The sequence below is a fragment of the Crocuta crocuta genome, unplaced genomic scaffold (genome assembly GCF_008692635.1).
Source record: "Crocuta crocuta isolate KB4526 unplaced genomic scaffold, BGI_CrCroc_1.0 scaffold237, whole genome shotgun sequence".
NCBI lineage: Eukaryota > Metazoa > Chordata > Mammalia > Carnivora > Hyaenidae > Crocuta > Crocuta crocuta.
In genome coordinates, this window is record NW_027531914.1 from 1703722 (window position 1) to 1719060 (window position 15339).

The following is a 15339-nucleotide window of genomic DNA, read 5'->3' on the forward strand; positions in this document are numbered from 1 at the left end:
ACAAAATGGAAGGACTACAAACAGGCATATCCTCCAAGAAAAGACAACTGAGTAACATAATAGAACATTTTACTTGCTTTTTATTAGCAATTAGATTCAAAATAAGGATGAAAGTGGTATAAAGCTCTTATCATTTATACCTTGCCTACTAGTCATTTCAACTGACCCAAATCCTATCAAACAGCTTCATAGTTTAGAAAACAAGATAAATAATTCGGTTTCATCTCAATTTGTCCCACTAACATAAATGGTAGGCTTATAAACCAGCAATATAATGGCCACCCAAAAACTGAGGAATAATTCTGATTGTCTGGTAGTCTAGTATACTGTGTACCAACTTCTAGCAGAGTGCAACACTGTATTTATATACAACTACCATTCTCTTTTGCGGCTTTCTGCAACAGTTGCTGAATTCATACTCTCGGCTGAAATGCCATACTTAATCAGGATTTCAGCAAGGACAATGTTCTTTAATCATGTTCAAAGAATTAATTACTGTTTTTAAAAAGCGGTTACTAACCTTGCTGGAGAGGTTGAGTGTTTGTACTGGGATTCTGACTAACTGGCTGGGTGGAGCTACTGGCTGTTGTGGCAGTAACAAGTCGGACATAATGAAACTTGCTTCCAGGCACTTGAATCTGCTGGACATTGGGAGCAGTTGCCAGAGGAATAATTGTCTTAAACTGTGATGTGCTCACGCCTCCAACAGTGATGGTCTGCACGGCTGATTTCACTGCCTATTAAACAATACAACATGGCTATCATTAATCTGGGATTTAACTTCCCTACTCTTTTAACTTATGACAATTGCTCAAGTAAAAAAGTATGTTCCTGTATTTCATCAAAAGCTGTTGAAAGGAACAACCTGTTCAAAGAGAAATGAAAAGAATAGTAATGAATACAGGAGTGAAATCAAAATTAATGAGTTCTATCTTCCATTTCTAGTAGTTACTTCCTTGAGAATCCAGGTCAGATGACTTGCTATGGAGAAATTACTTAAATTATGAGAACTTACTCAGTTTTGTTAATATTTATAAGAAAAGAATTATTTAAAAACCCCAAGAATTAAGTCTCATATTCAACATAGAGAAAAGAGGATGTAGACACTTGGCTTTATGTATTGCTACCCACCAAATTATGACAAACTTCATTTTCACATGTTCTAAAGAATCAACCGAAAAGAAACGCCCATCTTTTACCCTTATTAAGTCCAGTCAATTCAACTGTATCTGCAGATACAAATGCAGCCACTAATATATGAGTAAAGGGTCAAATTCAGTCCAAAATTATCCCAATTTTGGTTGTCAAACAAAACTAATTTTGGAAGATTCAAACTTGAGTCAATATAATCATTTTAATTCTTTCCTTCATTCTGATAAATAGCAATGTGACTTCCCAAAAAGCTAAATGAAACATCAGAGGCAGAACAGAACAAAAGTCTCTCAAGACGTCTTCAGTTGGTGTTTAGTTAGCATACAACAGACTGTCCTATAAAGGTCTAGGCCAGATTCTCCATCAATTCTATAACATCATTTTATAATTACATCCCCACCTATGTTTCAAAAAGCCCTCATCCTAAAAGACCATTGACATGATGTTGGAAACCTATATTATGTGGATAATAATTTGTGAAAGAATAATTCTTAAGAATTTGAACATTTTCATAAAAGCCTAGAAAAATATGAGACTGAGAGAGAAGACGGTCATTTAGCATGGAAACTCGACCGACAATAGTTAAAGGAGATTACTTCATAAAATGAGACACATATTATCACAGGGCAGAGGCACCACAAAGCAGATCTAAAATAAAGATAAGAGACAACAGCCGAAACCGTTGGTTTAAATGAAAATATAAGGCTTAAGAACGGGGATAAAATGTGTACACAGGGAAGCTACTGAAAAATCAAGCAAGCATGAGACAAATATGTACAATGATGCAAGAGACACATATCAGCTCAAAATGGAAAAAAAATACAATCTTAAACAAGGTGCCTCAAGCATAGATTAGTCAATATAATATGTATGAAGAATCGTGCTTTTAAAACTCTGTGTAAAGATGATCTGTTTTAAATCTAGCAGCCGCATTATGAGCTAGGTATAGTGTGGCCCAAGGACAGGGGCTGGCTGGGGCGCCTGGGTGGCTCAGCTGGTTAAGCATCCAACTTCGGCTCAGGTCATGATCTCACAGTTTGTGAGTTCAAGCCTCGTGTCGGGCTCTGTGCTAATAGCTCAGAGCCTAAAGCCTCCTTCAGATTCTGTCTCCCTCTCTCTCTGGCCCTCCCCAACTTGTGCTCTGTCTCCCTCCATCTCTCAAAATAAATAAACGTTAAAAAATTAAAAAAAAAAAAAAAAGGTCAGACTAGTTTAGCTAAATTTGCATAGCATACCTTTTACCAACTCTTTCAACTTTTCTGCATCCTAAGCTTCAAGCTACAACTCTTACAAGATGTATAGAATTGGGTTTTGAAAACAAAAATCAGATCTGACTGTATGTTTAAATCAGTAGATGTCTGTTTACATCTAACAGACTTCCTTACAGATCTGGATTTCCATCCACCATTGTACTGTTTCCTATTTGAACCACCTGTCCGCTTCTGTTCCTTTTTCTCTTTCTTACCTTCTTTTGGGTTATTTTATTATTTCATTCCTCCTCCCTGTATTAGCTTTTTATTTATACACTGTGTTGCTAATCTTTTAATGGTCACCCTAGAGATTACAATGGACAATGCTGGAATTAAATTAGTACTTTACACATCACCCAGGAAATGAAAAGAACCACAGAACATGAACACCATTTACTCTTGTCCCATCTTTGTGCTGTTAAGTATTTTAATTCTACCCATAATAATTTTTTTAATGTTTATTTTTGAGAGAGAAAGACAGAGCATGAGCAGAGGAGGGGCAGAGAGAGAGGGAGACAGAATCTGAAACAGGCTCCGGGCTCCACACTGACAGCACAGAGCCCAACATGGGGCTGGAAGCCACAAACTGTGAGGTCACAACCTGAGCTGAAGTCGGACACTTAAGTGCCTAAGCCACCCAGGTGGCCTTCTATTATGTGATCATTTTAACTCCACAAGACATTCACTTACATATACTCACAAATTTACCTTTTATATATCTTCCTGCTTCAAAGCACGAATGATTTAAGATCTTTTTCCTTCTGCCTAAAGAACTCACTTGAGGATCTCCTTAAGTGTGGGTTTGCTGATGAGGAATTCTTTCCATTTTGTTCTCAAAAAATGTCCAATTATTTGTATCTAATTTTTGTTGATAAACTCATCCACGAAACTCTTAATCTCAGCTTTGTTTTCAATTTGAAAATATTCACCTGATTCCTTTTTTTTTTAAATTGAGGCTTACTGGACACACAACGTTACACAAGTTTCAGGTTCATCCGATTCCTTCTTACGGTTTCCTTCTGCTGAAATTCTTCATCTCACTACATTTCTGAATATATTAATCTTAGTTATTTTAAAAGTCTGAGTCTGATAACTCTATTATCTATATTTTTTGGTTTTGAATAATTTGGTCTGGTTACCTGGTGACCTGATGACTTCTGACTAAATGCCAGACATTGTTTACAAAAAATTAAAGAAGTACTTTGAGGCTCTGAATGATGTTATATTCCTCCAGGGATAATTCACTTCGGCTTCTGGCAGGCAGTTAAAAGTAGGGGCAGATCATCCTAAATCAATCACAAATTGAGCGGCTTCAATCTTCCAGAGGCCTGGTCTATTTTTGGTTCACTGTTCACTCTTCCCCCTATACATTACATCAGTGGTCCCAGCTAGGAACTGTGTGTTTATAGGCTTCCACCTCCATGGTGGGCCTGAAACCAGATTTTTGTTCATGAGATCTAGAAGACTGACAGATCTGCTCGGCTCCTTAACCTCTCTGTAGCCACTTTCTGCTCATCACCTCAGGCTCTCAGCCACAACTTACAAATCAGTGAATGCTCTAAGAAGTGTCACAGTGAACACGAGGCTGACTTCACTAGGCTTCCCTTTACTTCACGAATGTGGCCTCTGATGTCCTGGCTCCCTTACCAGGTCGCCAGTGACTTCAAACAGAATTTTTAAATATTATTATTTAAATATTAATATTTATTTAAAATAAATAAAATATTTTAAATATTTTTAAATATTCCCCCTGCTTTTTAGTTGTTTTTAGTGGGACAGTTGGTCTACAAGCTAGTTCTGTATAGCCAAAAACAAAATACCAACTACTTGGGTGTTTTTTTTGTTTGTTTGTTTTTTATTTCTAGGAGACAGAGAGAGATAGCTTGAGCAGGGGCGGGTCAGAGAGAGAGGGAGACATAGACTCTGAAATAGACTCCAGGCTCTGAGCTGGCAGTCAGCACAGAGCCCGACGTGGGGCTCGAACCCATGAACCGTGAGATCATGACCTAAGCGAAAGTCGGACGCTTAACCGACTAAGCCACCCAGGCGCCCCCAAACTACTTGGGTTTTAATCTGGGCTACAACACTCCCCTGTTGTGCGACCTTGTGCAAGTAAGGTCTGAACTTAGGCACTGACTGAACTTCTCTATGCCTAAGTGTCCTCATCTGAAAATAATACCTTTCTTATAGGATTGCTGTATGGACTAAATGAGTTAAAATATACGTAGTACTCATAACATCACCTATTACAATGCTCACTAAACGTGAGCTGCTATTTGTATCATCATCATTATGCCCCTGATAGATGGGGAAAAAACTGAAGCTCAGGGAGATTAAGACATTTCCCCAAGGTCATAAAGCTAAAAAGTAGCAGAGCCAGGATTTGAACCAGACCCAATTCCAAGGGTCATTCTTTCAAGTAAGACATCATAATGCCTCCAACTTTAAATGCTTAATGAATATGTATTAAATGACTAAACAAAACTAAATAGTATCCAGTCCTCAAGAACTCTGTTAGGAACTAAAGTTGCACATTTGCCTCTAAGAAATTGAAAGTATTTTTTTATTCAGTATGCTGAATAGAAGTAGAAACACAGTTTTAAAATGTTTTTATTTTAAGACAATTTTAGACTCACAAGAAGTTACAAAACGAATACAGAGTTCCCATACTTACCCCAGTAGAGTAACATCTTACATAATCATAGAACATTATCAAAATGTACCAGGAAATTGGTACAATACTATTAACTACAGAACAGAACTTATTTAGAATTTCCCAGTTTTTATATGCATTTGGGGGGGGTGTATACTATAGATTTATGTAATTAACATTACCATCAAGATACAAAATTGTTCCATCACGACAAAGAAACTCTTGCACTACCCTTCACAGTCACATCCTCCTCCCCAACCCTAACTCTTCACAAACTCTAATTAAATTGCATTTTCACAACACCTGCAATAGTAACCTACAACAGCAGTTACTATTTTTGCAAAAGACAGAGGCATTGGGATACAATTAATTTCTTTGAGAATATACTAGTCCCTTCCTTAAAGTACAGTGGTCTGAGAAACTCCATGTGAATGCTCCTCTGAACATACAACATTACCAGAAAAAATAGTTAATGTGCACTCAATAAAAACCCTCAGGTATCTCTATTTCCTGATTAACATCCTTGACAGCTGGGTTAAAAAACAGCTACCTGGGGCGCCTGGGTGGCTCAGTCGGTTAAGCGCTGACCTCAGCTCAGGTCATGATCTCGTAGTTTGTGAGTTCAAGCTCCACATCAGACCCTGTGCTGACAACTAGCTCAGAGCCTGGAGCCTGCTTCAGATTCAGTGTCTCCCTCTCTGCCCCTCCCTTGCTCATGCTGTCTCTCAAAAATAAATAAACTTAAAAAAAAAAAAGCAGCTATCTTAATTTAAATTCAGATAGCAACATTTAACATGTATTAAGGGCTGCCCTAAAATACATGACCTTGAAATATTTTATTTGTACTATTTCCTAAGCTATTTCTATTTACAGATTAATATTATAATTATATGTTTAAAAATAAATTTCTTTGAACATTATTTTCCAATTAGCAATTGGCAAAAGTCTTTGCTTAACTCAAGTTTACCTAAAGAAAAGGAATAAAACACTCTACTTGTTCTGCAAATGAGGACTCTTATTCTATTTGGTAAAGCTGGATAGAGAAAGAGGGAAGGAGGGAGGGAAAGCGGGGGAGAGAGAAAGAAACAAAGTCAACCAATACTCTAAAACAATGAGTTTGTAGAGTTCCATATTTGGTTCTGTTTGTAAATACTGCTTAGAAATCACTGTTGGGACATATGGGCTTTGGTTCCAGTTAGTCTCAATCTTGTGTGTATTTTGGCAAGCAACCTAATGCTTTGTATCTTTGTTTCTCTATTGTACAAGGGAGAACATTACCACTAAATGAAATTCATATAGCACTTTGAGACACCTGCACAAATTGTACTATTTCAAACAGATATTAAGATGACCTTTGTTTAATCGACTGCAAAATCAGAACAATATTTTCCTTAACGCTAATTGGGTAGTGTTTACTAAAGTGTGTTTCATTAAACATTAGCTCCTCAGGATTAGTTATTACATGAAACAGCCTACTTTGTTGAATTAATTTATGAAACCCTAAGGTAAACAAAGATAAACAAAAGCCTTCCCAGAGCCCTTACTATGCTAATGACTACTATAAAGTTCCTAGATGGGTATGGTATAGGATACTTCTCAAACTTATTTGACAGTAGCATTCGGAGGGGAAATCAATCTTTATTTCTTTTCTTCCTCCCTCCCTCCCTCCCTTCATTTCTTTCTTTTTAAAATATAATAGTGTCAAGAGAAAGGCAGAGAGTATCATGTAAAGATACCCTATAGGAAATAGTTTCTCACAGAAGTTATAATATAGAATGTTAGCACAAACATAATTAATCTTAAGCAACTTGCACCATAAATATTTGTGAAATCCCTTAAAGTAGCAATTCATATGTATTTCTACATAGAATATAACTTGAGACTCATTTTGAATCTAGGTAAATAGCTAATTTTGGCATAATTCTATAAGAGGAAAGAACTTAGGTTTTTCTTTTCTTTTTTATTGAAATATAATTGACATAACATTGTATTAGTTTTAGGTTTACAAAATAATGATTTTATATATGTATATATTGCAAACTGATTACCACAATAAGTTAACATCCATTACTACACAGAATGAGGTTTTTCTTGTGATGAGAAGTTTTGGAATCTACTTTTTGAGATCTACTCTCTTAGCAACTTTGAAATATACACTATTGTTAACTAAAATCATCATGCTGTAATTACATTCCCAGAACTTATCTTAGATAACTGGAACTTTGAACATTTTGATCACCTTCACCCATTTTACCCCTCACCTCAGAGCAAACACCAATCTGTTCTCTCATCTATCTATGAGTTCATTTTTCTTTTTCAAGATTCCACATATAAGTGAAGTCACACAGTTATTTATCTTTCTGTATCTGACTTAAAGTCATTTAGTATAATGCCCTCAAGAGGGCCTTCCACATTGCGGCACGTGGTAGGATTTTACTCTTTTTTTATGGCTGAATACTATTCCATTCATTATACATAATATATACTACATCTTCATTATCTATTCATCTGTCAAAAGACACTTAGGTTGTTTTCATGTCCTGGTTATTGTAAATGAAGCTGATCTTACTTCCTTCAGTTAAATACCTGAAAATCTAACTGCTGGATTGTATGGTAGTTTTATTTTTAATTGGGGGGGAGGGAGACTTCCACACTGTTCTCCATAGTGGCTGCACCAGTTTATATTCCCACCAACAGTGCAGCAGTGTCCCGGGACATCCTCGCCAGCACCTGTTTCTTGTCATTGCCAACAGCCATTCTAACAGGTGTGAGGTGGTATCTCATTGTGGCTTTGATTTGCACTTCCCAAGTGATGCTGAACATCTTTTCATGTGCCGGTTGGCCATTTGTATGTCTTCTTTGGAAAAATGTCTATTCAGCTCCTCTGTCCATTTTTTAATTGGATTGTTTGGTTTTTCTCAGTTGAGTTCTAGTTCTTTATATATTTTCAATATCAGCCCTTATCACCGGGCAGAATCTTCGCTTTCAGCACCTCTTGACCGAGTGTCAAGAGCAGCTCGATATTCTGAGGGACAAGTAGCCTGCCTAGGCCTCCTCTGGCTACAGCAAGGGCAGGACCACACCGTCGCCACTGACGACGCGCAGGACCACCTCTCACCCCGTCAGGCTACAGAAGAACGAGGAGACACTGGCAGGAGGTGGGCTGTCCCGCGCCAGCACCGGCCCAGCTCCCTGGGCAGAATTCCCCTATTTCCTGGGCCTGTTGCTCCCTCAGCAGGAGGAAGCTCTGCCTGCCACTCATCCCTCCCTCCAGGACCCCTGTGCGGAGCTGGGGCTGGGACCCTGCCCTGCTGCCCTTGGGTCAGTGAGGCACTCCCAGGCCTGGCGTCTCCAGCACGGTCCCGAGGTGGACACTAGTCCCTGCCAGTGCAGGCACCGTGCTGCTTCAGCTATGACGAATGAGCCATTTGTGAAAGAGAGAGAACCCTGAAACATCAGTGTATTATGCGGTCAGTAGACTGACTCTGAGACCTATGTAAAAGGAAAGGCTATTCCAACACGGACTATTTTTGTACTAGAATTTGCTAACTTGTAATATGGAACTTTCCTTTTGGCCAATAATCAGGATTTCCCTATAAGTCACTTGGACATTGGTCACTTGTAGGAAATTTAAACTCTTAATTATGACAGCTACATTGAAAAATAATTGTACTGAAATTAACTTGTCTATCTTCATTTGGTTTTAATTTTTAAATGTTTGTAAAAAGAGACTGTTTTTGGGGGAATGGGGCAGAGGGGTGGGAGATTTCTTTTGTAAGTGTAAAATAAATGAACACGCATTGGATACAAAAAAAAAAAAAATACTTTGCAAATATTTTCCCCCATTCTGTAGGTCGCTTTTCCGTTTTGTTGATGGTTTTCTTTGCTGTGCAAAAGCTTTTAAGTTTGATGTAGTCCCACTTACTTACTTTTGCTTTTGGTGTCAAATCCAAAAAATCATTGCCAAGACTGATGTCAAAGACCCTTATTATTTTCTTCTAGGAGTTATATGGTTTCAGGTCTTATGTTCAAGTCTTTAATCTATTTTGAGTTTATTTTTGTGCATGATGTTCAGATAATAGTAGTTTCATTCTTTTGCATGTAGCTGTCCAGTTTCCCTAACACCATTTACTGAAGAAACTATCCTTCCCCCATTGTATTTTTGGCTCCTTGGTCATAAATTAATCGACCATATATATGTGGGTTATTTCTGGGCTCTCTGTGCCACTGATCTGTGTTTATGACAATACCATACTGTTTTTATTATAACGGTTTTGTAATATAGTTTAAAATCAAGACTTTGTAGGGTTCCATATTAATATAGCTTTTAAAAATTTATGACAGAATGTTTATAGAGTTTATCATCACGAAGAAACTATGTTTACATTACCCTAATTCCCAAACTTCAGGTTATTAAATTAAATAAACCCACCAAGAAGCAAATCTGCAAGCTAAGCCTTGTAAATGCTTCCAGGCTAAGAGACAAATGAGAGAATAAGAAGAAATAAATACTGTGTGTATTATATGACTAATGTCAGAGTCAAACTTTGAGATGAATACCATAACTTTCAACACTCTTCTACTGACTGGAAATATTATGAAATAGCTATTAAGCGATTCTTTTGCTATTTTTTCACAGATATTAAGCCAACTTATGTGTATTTACAGTTACAAATTACAGTGACAAGGATGAGTAATTTAAATATATGACTATCCGTAGAAACATTCAAGGAAAGGGTTAAATGACCATAAAAGGCAAAATCAACACAACCTGCTCTCTAAGCATCAGCCTTATACAAATCAGAAGCCTGCCCTACTAAGAATAGATAAAAGAACCTATATAACAAACAAATGAACAAAGAAAAAAAAAGGACAAACAAAAAACCAGATTCTTGAATACAGAGAACAAATTGGTGGTTGCCAGACAGGAGGTAGGTAGGGGGATGGGTGAAATAAAGAGGATTAAGGGCACACTTATTGTAACGAGCACTGAATAATGTATAGAATTGTTGTATCATTATACTGTACACCTGAAATTAATATCACACTGTATGTTAATTATACTTCAGTAACAAAAAGGAAGGAAAAAAGGAAAAAATTACAGAGCAATTAACTATAGCTACCGATATGACACAGGCGAATCAGACATTTATATTGTAAAGCAAGTTTTAAATTATTAAATTCGGTATTATAACAAAAACAATTTTGAAATAAATTATTTGGAGAGGAAAAGAACCTATATATAGACCAGTTCATGATGAAAGCCAGCATCTCAAATCAACAGAGAATGATATGAATTAGCTACCTGGTCTGAAGAAAAAGAGCTGGATCTCTATAATTCCACGTAATAAATTTCAAATAAACCAAAGATTTAACCTTAAGAAAACACCAAAACCAAACTGGCGTAAAGCTAGCGACACAGACCAATGGAACAGAACAGAGTCTACAAATAAACCTGAACATATATGGTCGAATGATTCCTGACCAGGGTGCCAAGACCACTCAATGTGGAAAAGACAAAAGGTGTCTCAGGAAAACTGGGTATCTACGTGGAAGACAATGAAGTTGGATCCTTTGCCAACATCATATAAAAAAAATTAACTCAAAAGGGATCCATGATCTAAATGTAAGATCTAATACTAAAAAACTCTTAGAAGAAAAACATGATGCTTCATGATACTGGATTTAGCAATGGTTTCTTGGATATGAAACTAAAGGCACAGGAAATAAAAGAAAAAAATAGACATACGAGACCTTCATGAAAATTTTTAATTTTGTGCTTCAAAAGACACAATCAACAAAGTAAAACAGCAACTCAAAGAATGAGAGGAAATACTCATTGATCATAAAACTGATAAGGAATTAAGACCAGAATAAAGAGAGAACTTAAAAAAAAAAAAAAAAGCCTTATAAGTTTATTTATTTGGAGAGAGAGAGAAAGAGCTCACAAGTGGCTGAGGGGCAAAGAGAAGAAGAGACAGAATCCAAAGCAGACTCTGTGCCATCAACACAGAGCCCAAGGTGGGGCATGAACTCACAAACTGTGAGATCATGACCTGAGCTGAAATCAAGAGTCAGACACTTAACCAACTGCGTCACCCATGCACCCCTAAAGAGAGAACTTTTAAAACTCAAACAAACAAATGAATTAAAAAATAGGCAAAGAACTTGAAAAAACATTCCTCCAAAGACATGCAATGGCCAATAAATACATGAAAAAACATTTGAACATCACTAACCATTAGAGAAATGCAAATCAAAACTACACTGAGATACTACCTCACACCTATTAGGATGGGTACTATCAAAGTGTTGATGAGAATATGGAGAGGGGTGCCTGGGTGGCTCAGTTGGTTAACTGTCTGACTTTGGCTCAGGCCATGATCTTGTACCTAGTTGAGTTCAAGCACCGCGTCGGGCTCTGTGCTGATAGCTCACAGCCTGGAGCCTGCTTTCAGATTCTGTGTCTCCCTCTCTTGCTACCTCTTCCCCCTCTCAAAAATAAATATTTTTAAAAATTAAAAAGAATATGGAGAAATTGGAACCCTTGTGCATTACATTGTAAAATGGTACAACCGTTGTGCAAAGTATTATGATGTTTCCTCAAAAAATTAAACACAGCATGGTCATGTGATCCAAAAATTCCACTTCTGGGTATATACTCCAAGGAAATGAAAGCAGGGTCTCCAAGAGATATTTATACATCTATGTTTATTGCAGGATTATTCACAATAGCTAAAACATGGAAACCACCCAAGTGTCCATCGACAGATGAATACACATAAAATAAATTGTTATTTAGCCTTAAAATGGAAGAAAATTCTAACATATGCTACACCATGGTGAACCTTAGAAACATTATGCTAAGTGAAATAAGCCAGTCCCAAAAAGACAAGTACTGTATGATCCCACTTACTTGAGGTACTTAGAGTAGCCAGAATCATAGAGACAGAAGTAGAATGGTTGCTAAGAGCTGGGGGGAAGGAAGAACGGCAACTTGTTATATAATGGGTATAGTTTCGGTTTTCCAAGAGATGGAAAGCTGAATGGTGGGGATGGCTGGACAACAGGATGAATGCACTCAATACCAGTGAACTGTACACTTAAAAATGGTTAAGATAGTAACTTTTATGGTGTGTGTGTGTATTCTACCCAAATAGATATCCACTTTGCAACACTGGCTATGAAAATCCGTCAGGATAAAAATGATATGGAAGTTAATATTAAGTTTAAAAAACAAGAACAAATCTACCTGTTCTTATACTTAATGTACAATAAAATAATCTTACACATAAAATAAATAAGATAAAACTAAGTAACTTTTTAAAAGTGAATGTGTATTTTATTATATTGGAGTAAGGAAGACTTATCTAGGAATAGCTCAAAAACTCAAAATTCATAAAGACAATACAATATTTTAATTTTGCACATTATTTTAATGTGCAAAATTTCTGCAAGGAAAAGAAAAAAGACAAACCCAACTGGGATAAATGTTTGTAACTGCATTAATAACAAAGGAGTAATTTCCTTAACATGCTATGGGCTTTTTTCAGTTCACAAGGGAAAAAAGACAAACCACCCAATAGGCATCAGAGTCCACAGACGAGGAGTCCAGAAGACACAAAGGCATGAATAATTTTTAAACATATAAATCTATGTGAGGAGAGCCTAGGTGGCTCAGTTGATTAAGGGACCCACTCTTTATCTCGTCTCAGATCATGATTTCACAGCTTGTGGCTTGTGGGTTTGAGCCCCACCCTCACCCGTGTGCTCTTTGATGACAGCATTGAGCTCGCTTGGATTCTTTCTCTCCCTCTCTCTCTGCCCCTCCATTGCTCACTCACTCACTCACTCACACACACAGACACACACACACACACACACACACAAACTCACACACACTCTCTCTCTCTGTCTCTAAGTAAATAAATAAACTTAAAAAAGAAAAAGGTATTAAATCTATGTGAGATCTTTTAATCAACTGGATTGGCAAAGACTAACAATGACTTATTAAAAAGGAGAGCACAAAAATAGACTCACTTAAATATAGTCCACTAATCTCAGACAAAGGAGCAAAAAGAATTCAATGGAAATAGTTTTTTTCAACAAATGATGCTAGAACAATAGGACATCCACATGCAAAACAGTGAATCTAAACATAGACAGCTTTCACATGAATTCAGGCCTAAAACTATAAAACTATGAAGCAAAACAATAAAAGTTCTGGAAGATAACAGAGGAGAAAATTTAATTTACCTTGGCTTTGGTGATGACATTTTAGATACAGTAACAGAAGCATGATCCATGAAAGAAAAAATTGATAAGTCAAACTTCATTAATACTAAAAATTTCTGCTCTGCAAAAGATACTGTTAAAAGTATAAAAGATAAGCCACAGACTGGGAAAAAATATCTGCAAGACACATTGTAAGGTCTAAAGATGCAAGAGCCATCTGGGTACCATTCCAGAAATTCCTGAAACTAAAAAGCACCAGAGGAATGCAACCAGCCTATGAAAAACTATAGGACATAAACAACCTAATTTTGTTCTATTGGTTTTTTTAAAGGGCAAGAGAATAAAAGGAGGTTGAAAAAACTAAAGAGAAGTATCATTCACAAACATATATGAATCCCAACTTCAAATACAGCATAGAAATAAATGCAATGATTAAGGAAATGTGAATTAACTAGATACTTAATAGCATTAAGGGAATGTGGGTAAGTTTAAAAAAGTGTTCCTATCTTTTATATACATAAATATCTCCAGATGAAATGACATGATTTACTTAAAAAAGAAAGCGGGAGAATAAAAACAAAGTAAAGCTGAGAATTCTAGAGTTGGATAAAGGGCACATGGGAATGAATTAATACTACCCTAACTTCTTAAGATTTTTAGGTTTTTAATATATAATTTTCAGTTTGTACAGTACAAAAAGCTTTTATTAATACGGCCACAGGATCCCAGAGGTATTTAATCAACATAATTATAAAAGCATAAAACAAAACCAACAGAAAAAAGAATAAATTCTCAGTCATTTATTCCTTCTGTTCCATAACCTGGCTAACGGGTACTGGTATGAGGAGCTATAGACAAAATAAAACTTCAGGCAACAGAAACAATGGAGCCTACAACCTGTAATCACCTCAGCTCCACCTCTTATTATTCTTAGAACAATCTATGTCAAAGTTTATCAGGAAAATAAACACCCTTCACTTCAAACCGTACTCATTACAACCATAATCACCCCCAACTCAAACATGTAAGAGCTTCATGGCCAAAGCTATCAATCTCTGAAACCTCTGTCTCCAAACTGTTCTACCTCAACTTTTTGAAATTGTCATTGTTCATATCACTTCTCGTCTGGATATCTGCCAAACAAATTCGATCATCTTTGTGACTCACCTCTATCTGCCACCAGAGACACTGCTAATCTAATTTTTTTTTGCAAATTTCACTTTCATACTTTGATTATAGCTCATGACAACTCAGAAACATTCCATGAGTCTCCATTTAATGACAAAATTAAACCTAAGTTCATTTTGTTTTAAAAAATCCATAATCCAACTTTATTTTATATGCTCTCCATTCCCTCCAAAGCATTCCTAATTCCAATCAGATTAGCTGTTTTACCGTCCTACATGTGCAGTACATCTATTTCTGCTCTAGACGTTCACACTTGTGGCTGACATCCACTCTAATTCATACCCATACAAAACTTTAGCTCAGGGATACCTTCTCTAATCATCCTAACTGGCTGAATCTCCTTATATAGGATCTCATACCATCATAAATCTTTTCATGGTTTTGCAATTTTATCTATTTTTTATTATTTGATTCATTTCTATCACATTCCCTCTCACAACCTCCCAAGGCTTTAAGGTTCCATGCATCTTTGTTGTTCTCTAGTGTTTCACAGCACAGCCTCTAACACGTAGTAGATACTGATGAAGTATCTGAGTAAATGGTAAATGAAGAAGTACCTGGATTTCTCTCTTTAGTTTCAAACCATCTTGTCTATACCACACAACTAAGCACCTATTTCATTACTCATTATTGTTTTATGTGTATTCAAGTTTGTCTCTCCAACCACTGTAAGCTCTTTAGCTTCTACAGCCTCAGCATAGGGTACACACTGACGTCCATAAAAACTGACAGCCATGAAAAGCAGAGAATGGAAGAGTGTCTCTCCATAATGGAAACCTTCATTATTATTCAGGCTCTCAGTTTCTTGACTGTCAATGACCTGTGTTAATGTAGCACTATTATGCTATATATAAGCACTAT

General features: G+C 36.5%; 1 protein-coding gene across 5 annotated transcripts in view; it reads right to left on the reverse strand.

Annotated features, from left to right (window-relative positions):
* Positions 1-15339, reverse strand: part of LIN54 (lin-54 DREAM MuvB core complex component) — a 64312-nt gene that overhangs the window by 16624 nt on the left and 32349 nt on the right. For all 5 annotated transcript variants that reach the window (XM_077774752.1, XM_077774750.1, XM_077774753.1 and 2 more), the window contains one exon: positions 521-737. In XM_077774752.1, coding sequence (XP_077630878.1) covers positions 521-737 — 217 coding nt within the window. The remainder of the gene's footprint in view (positions 1-520; positions 738-15339) is intronic.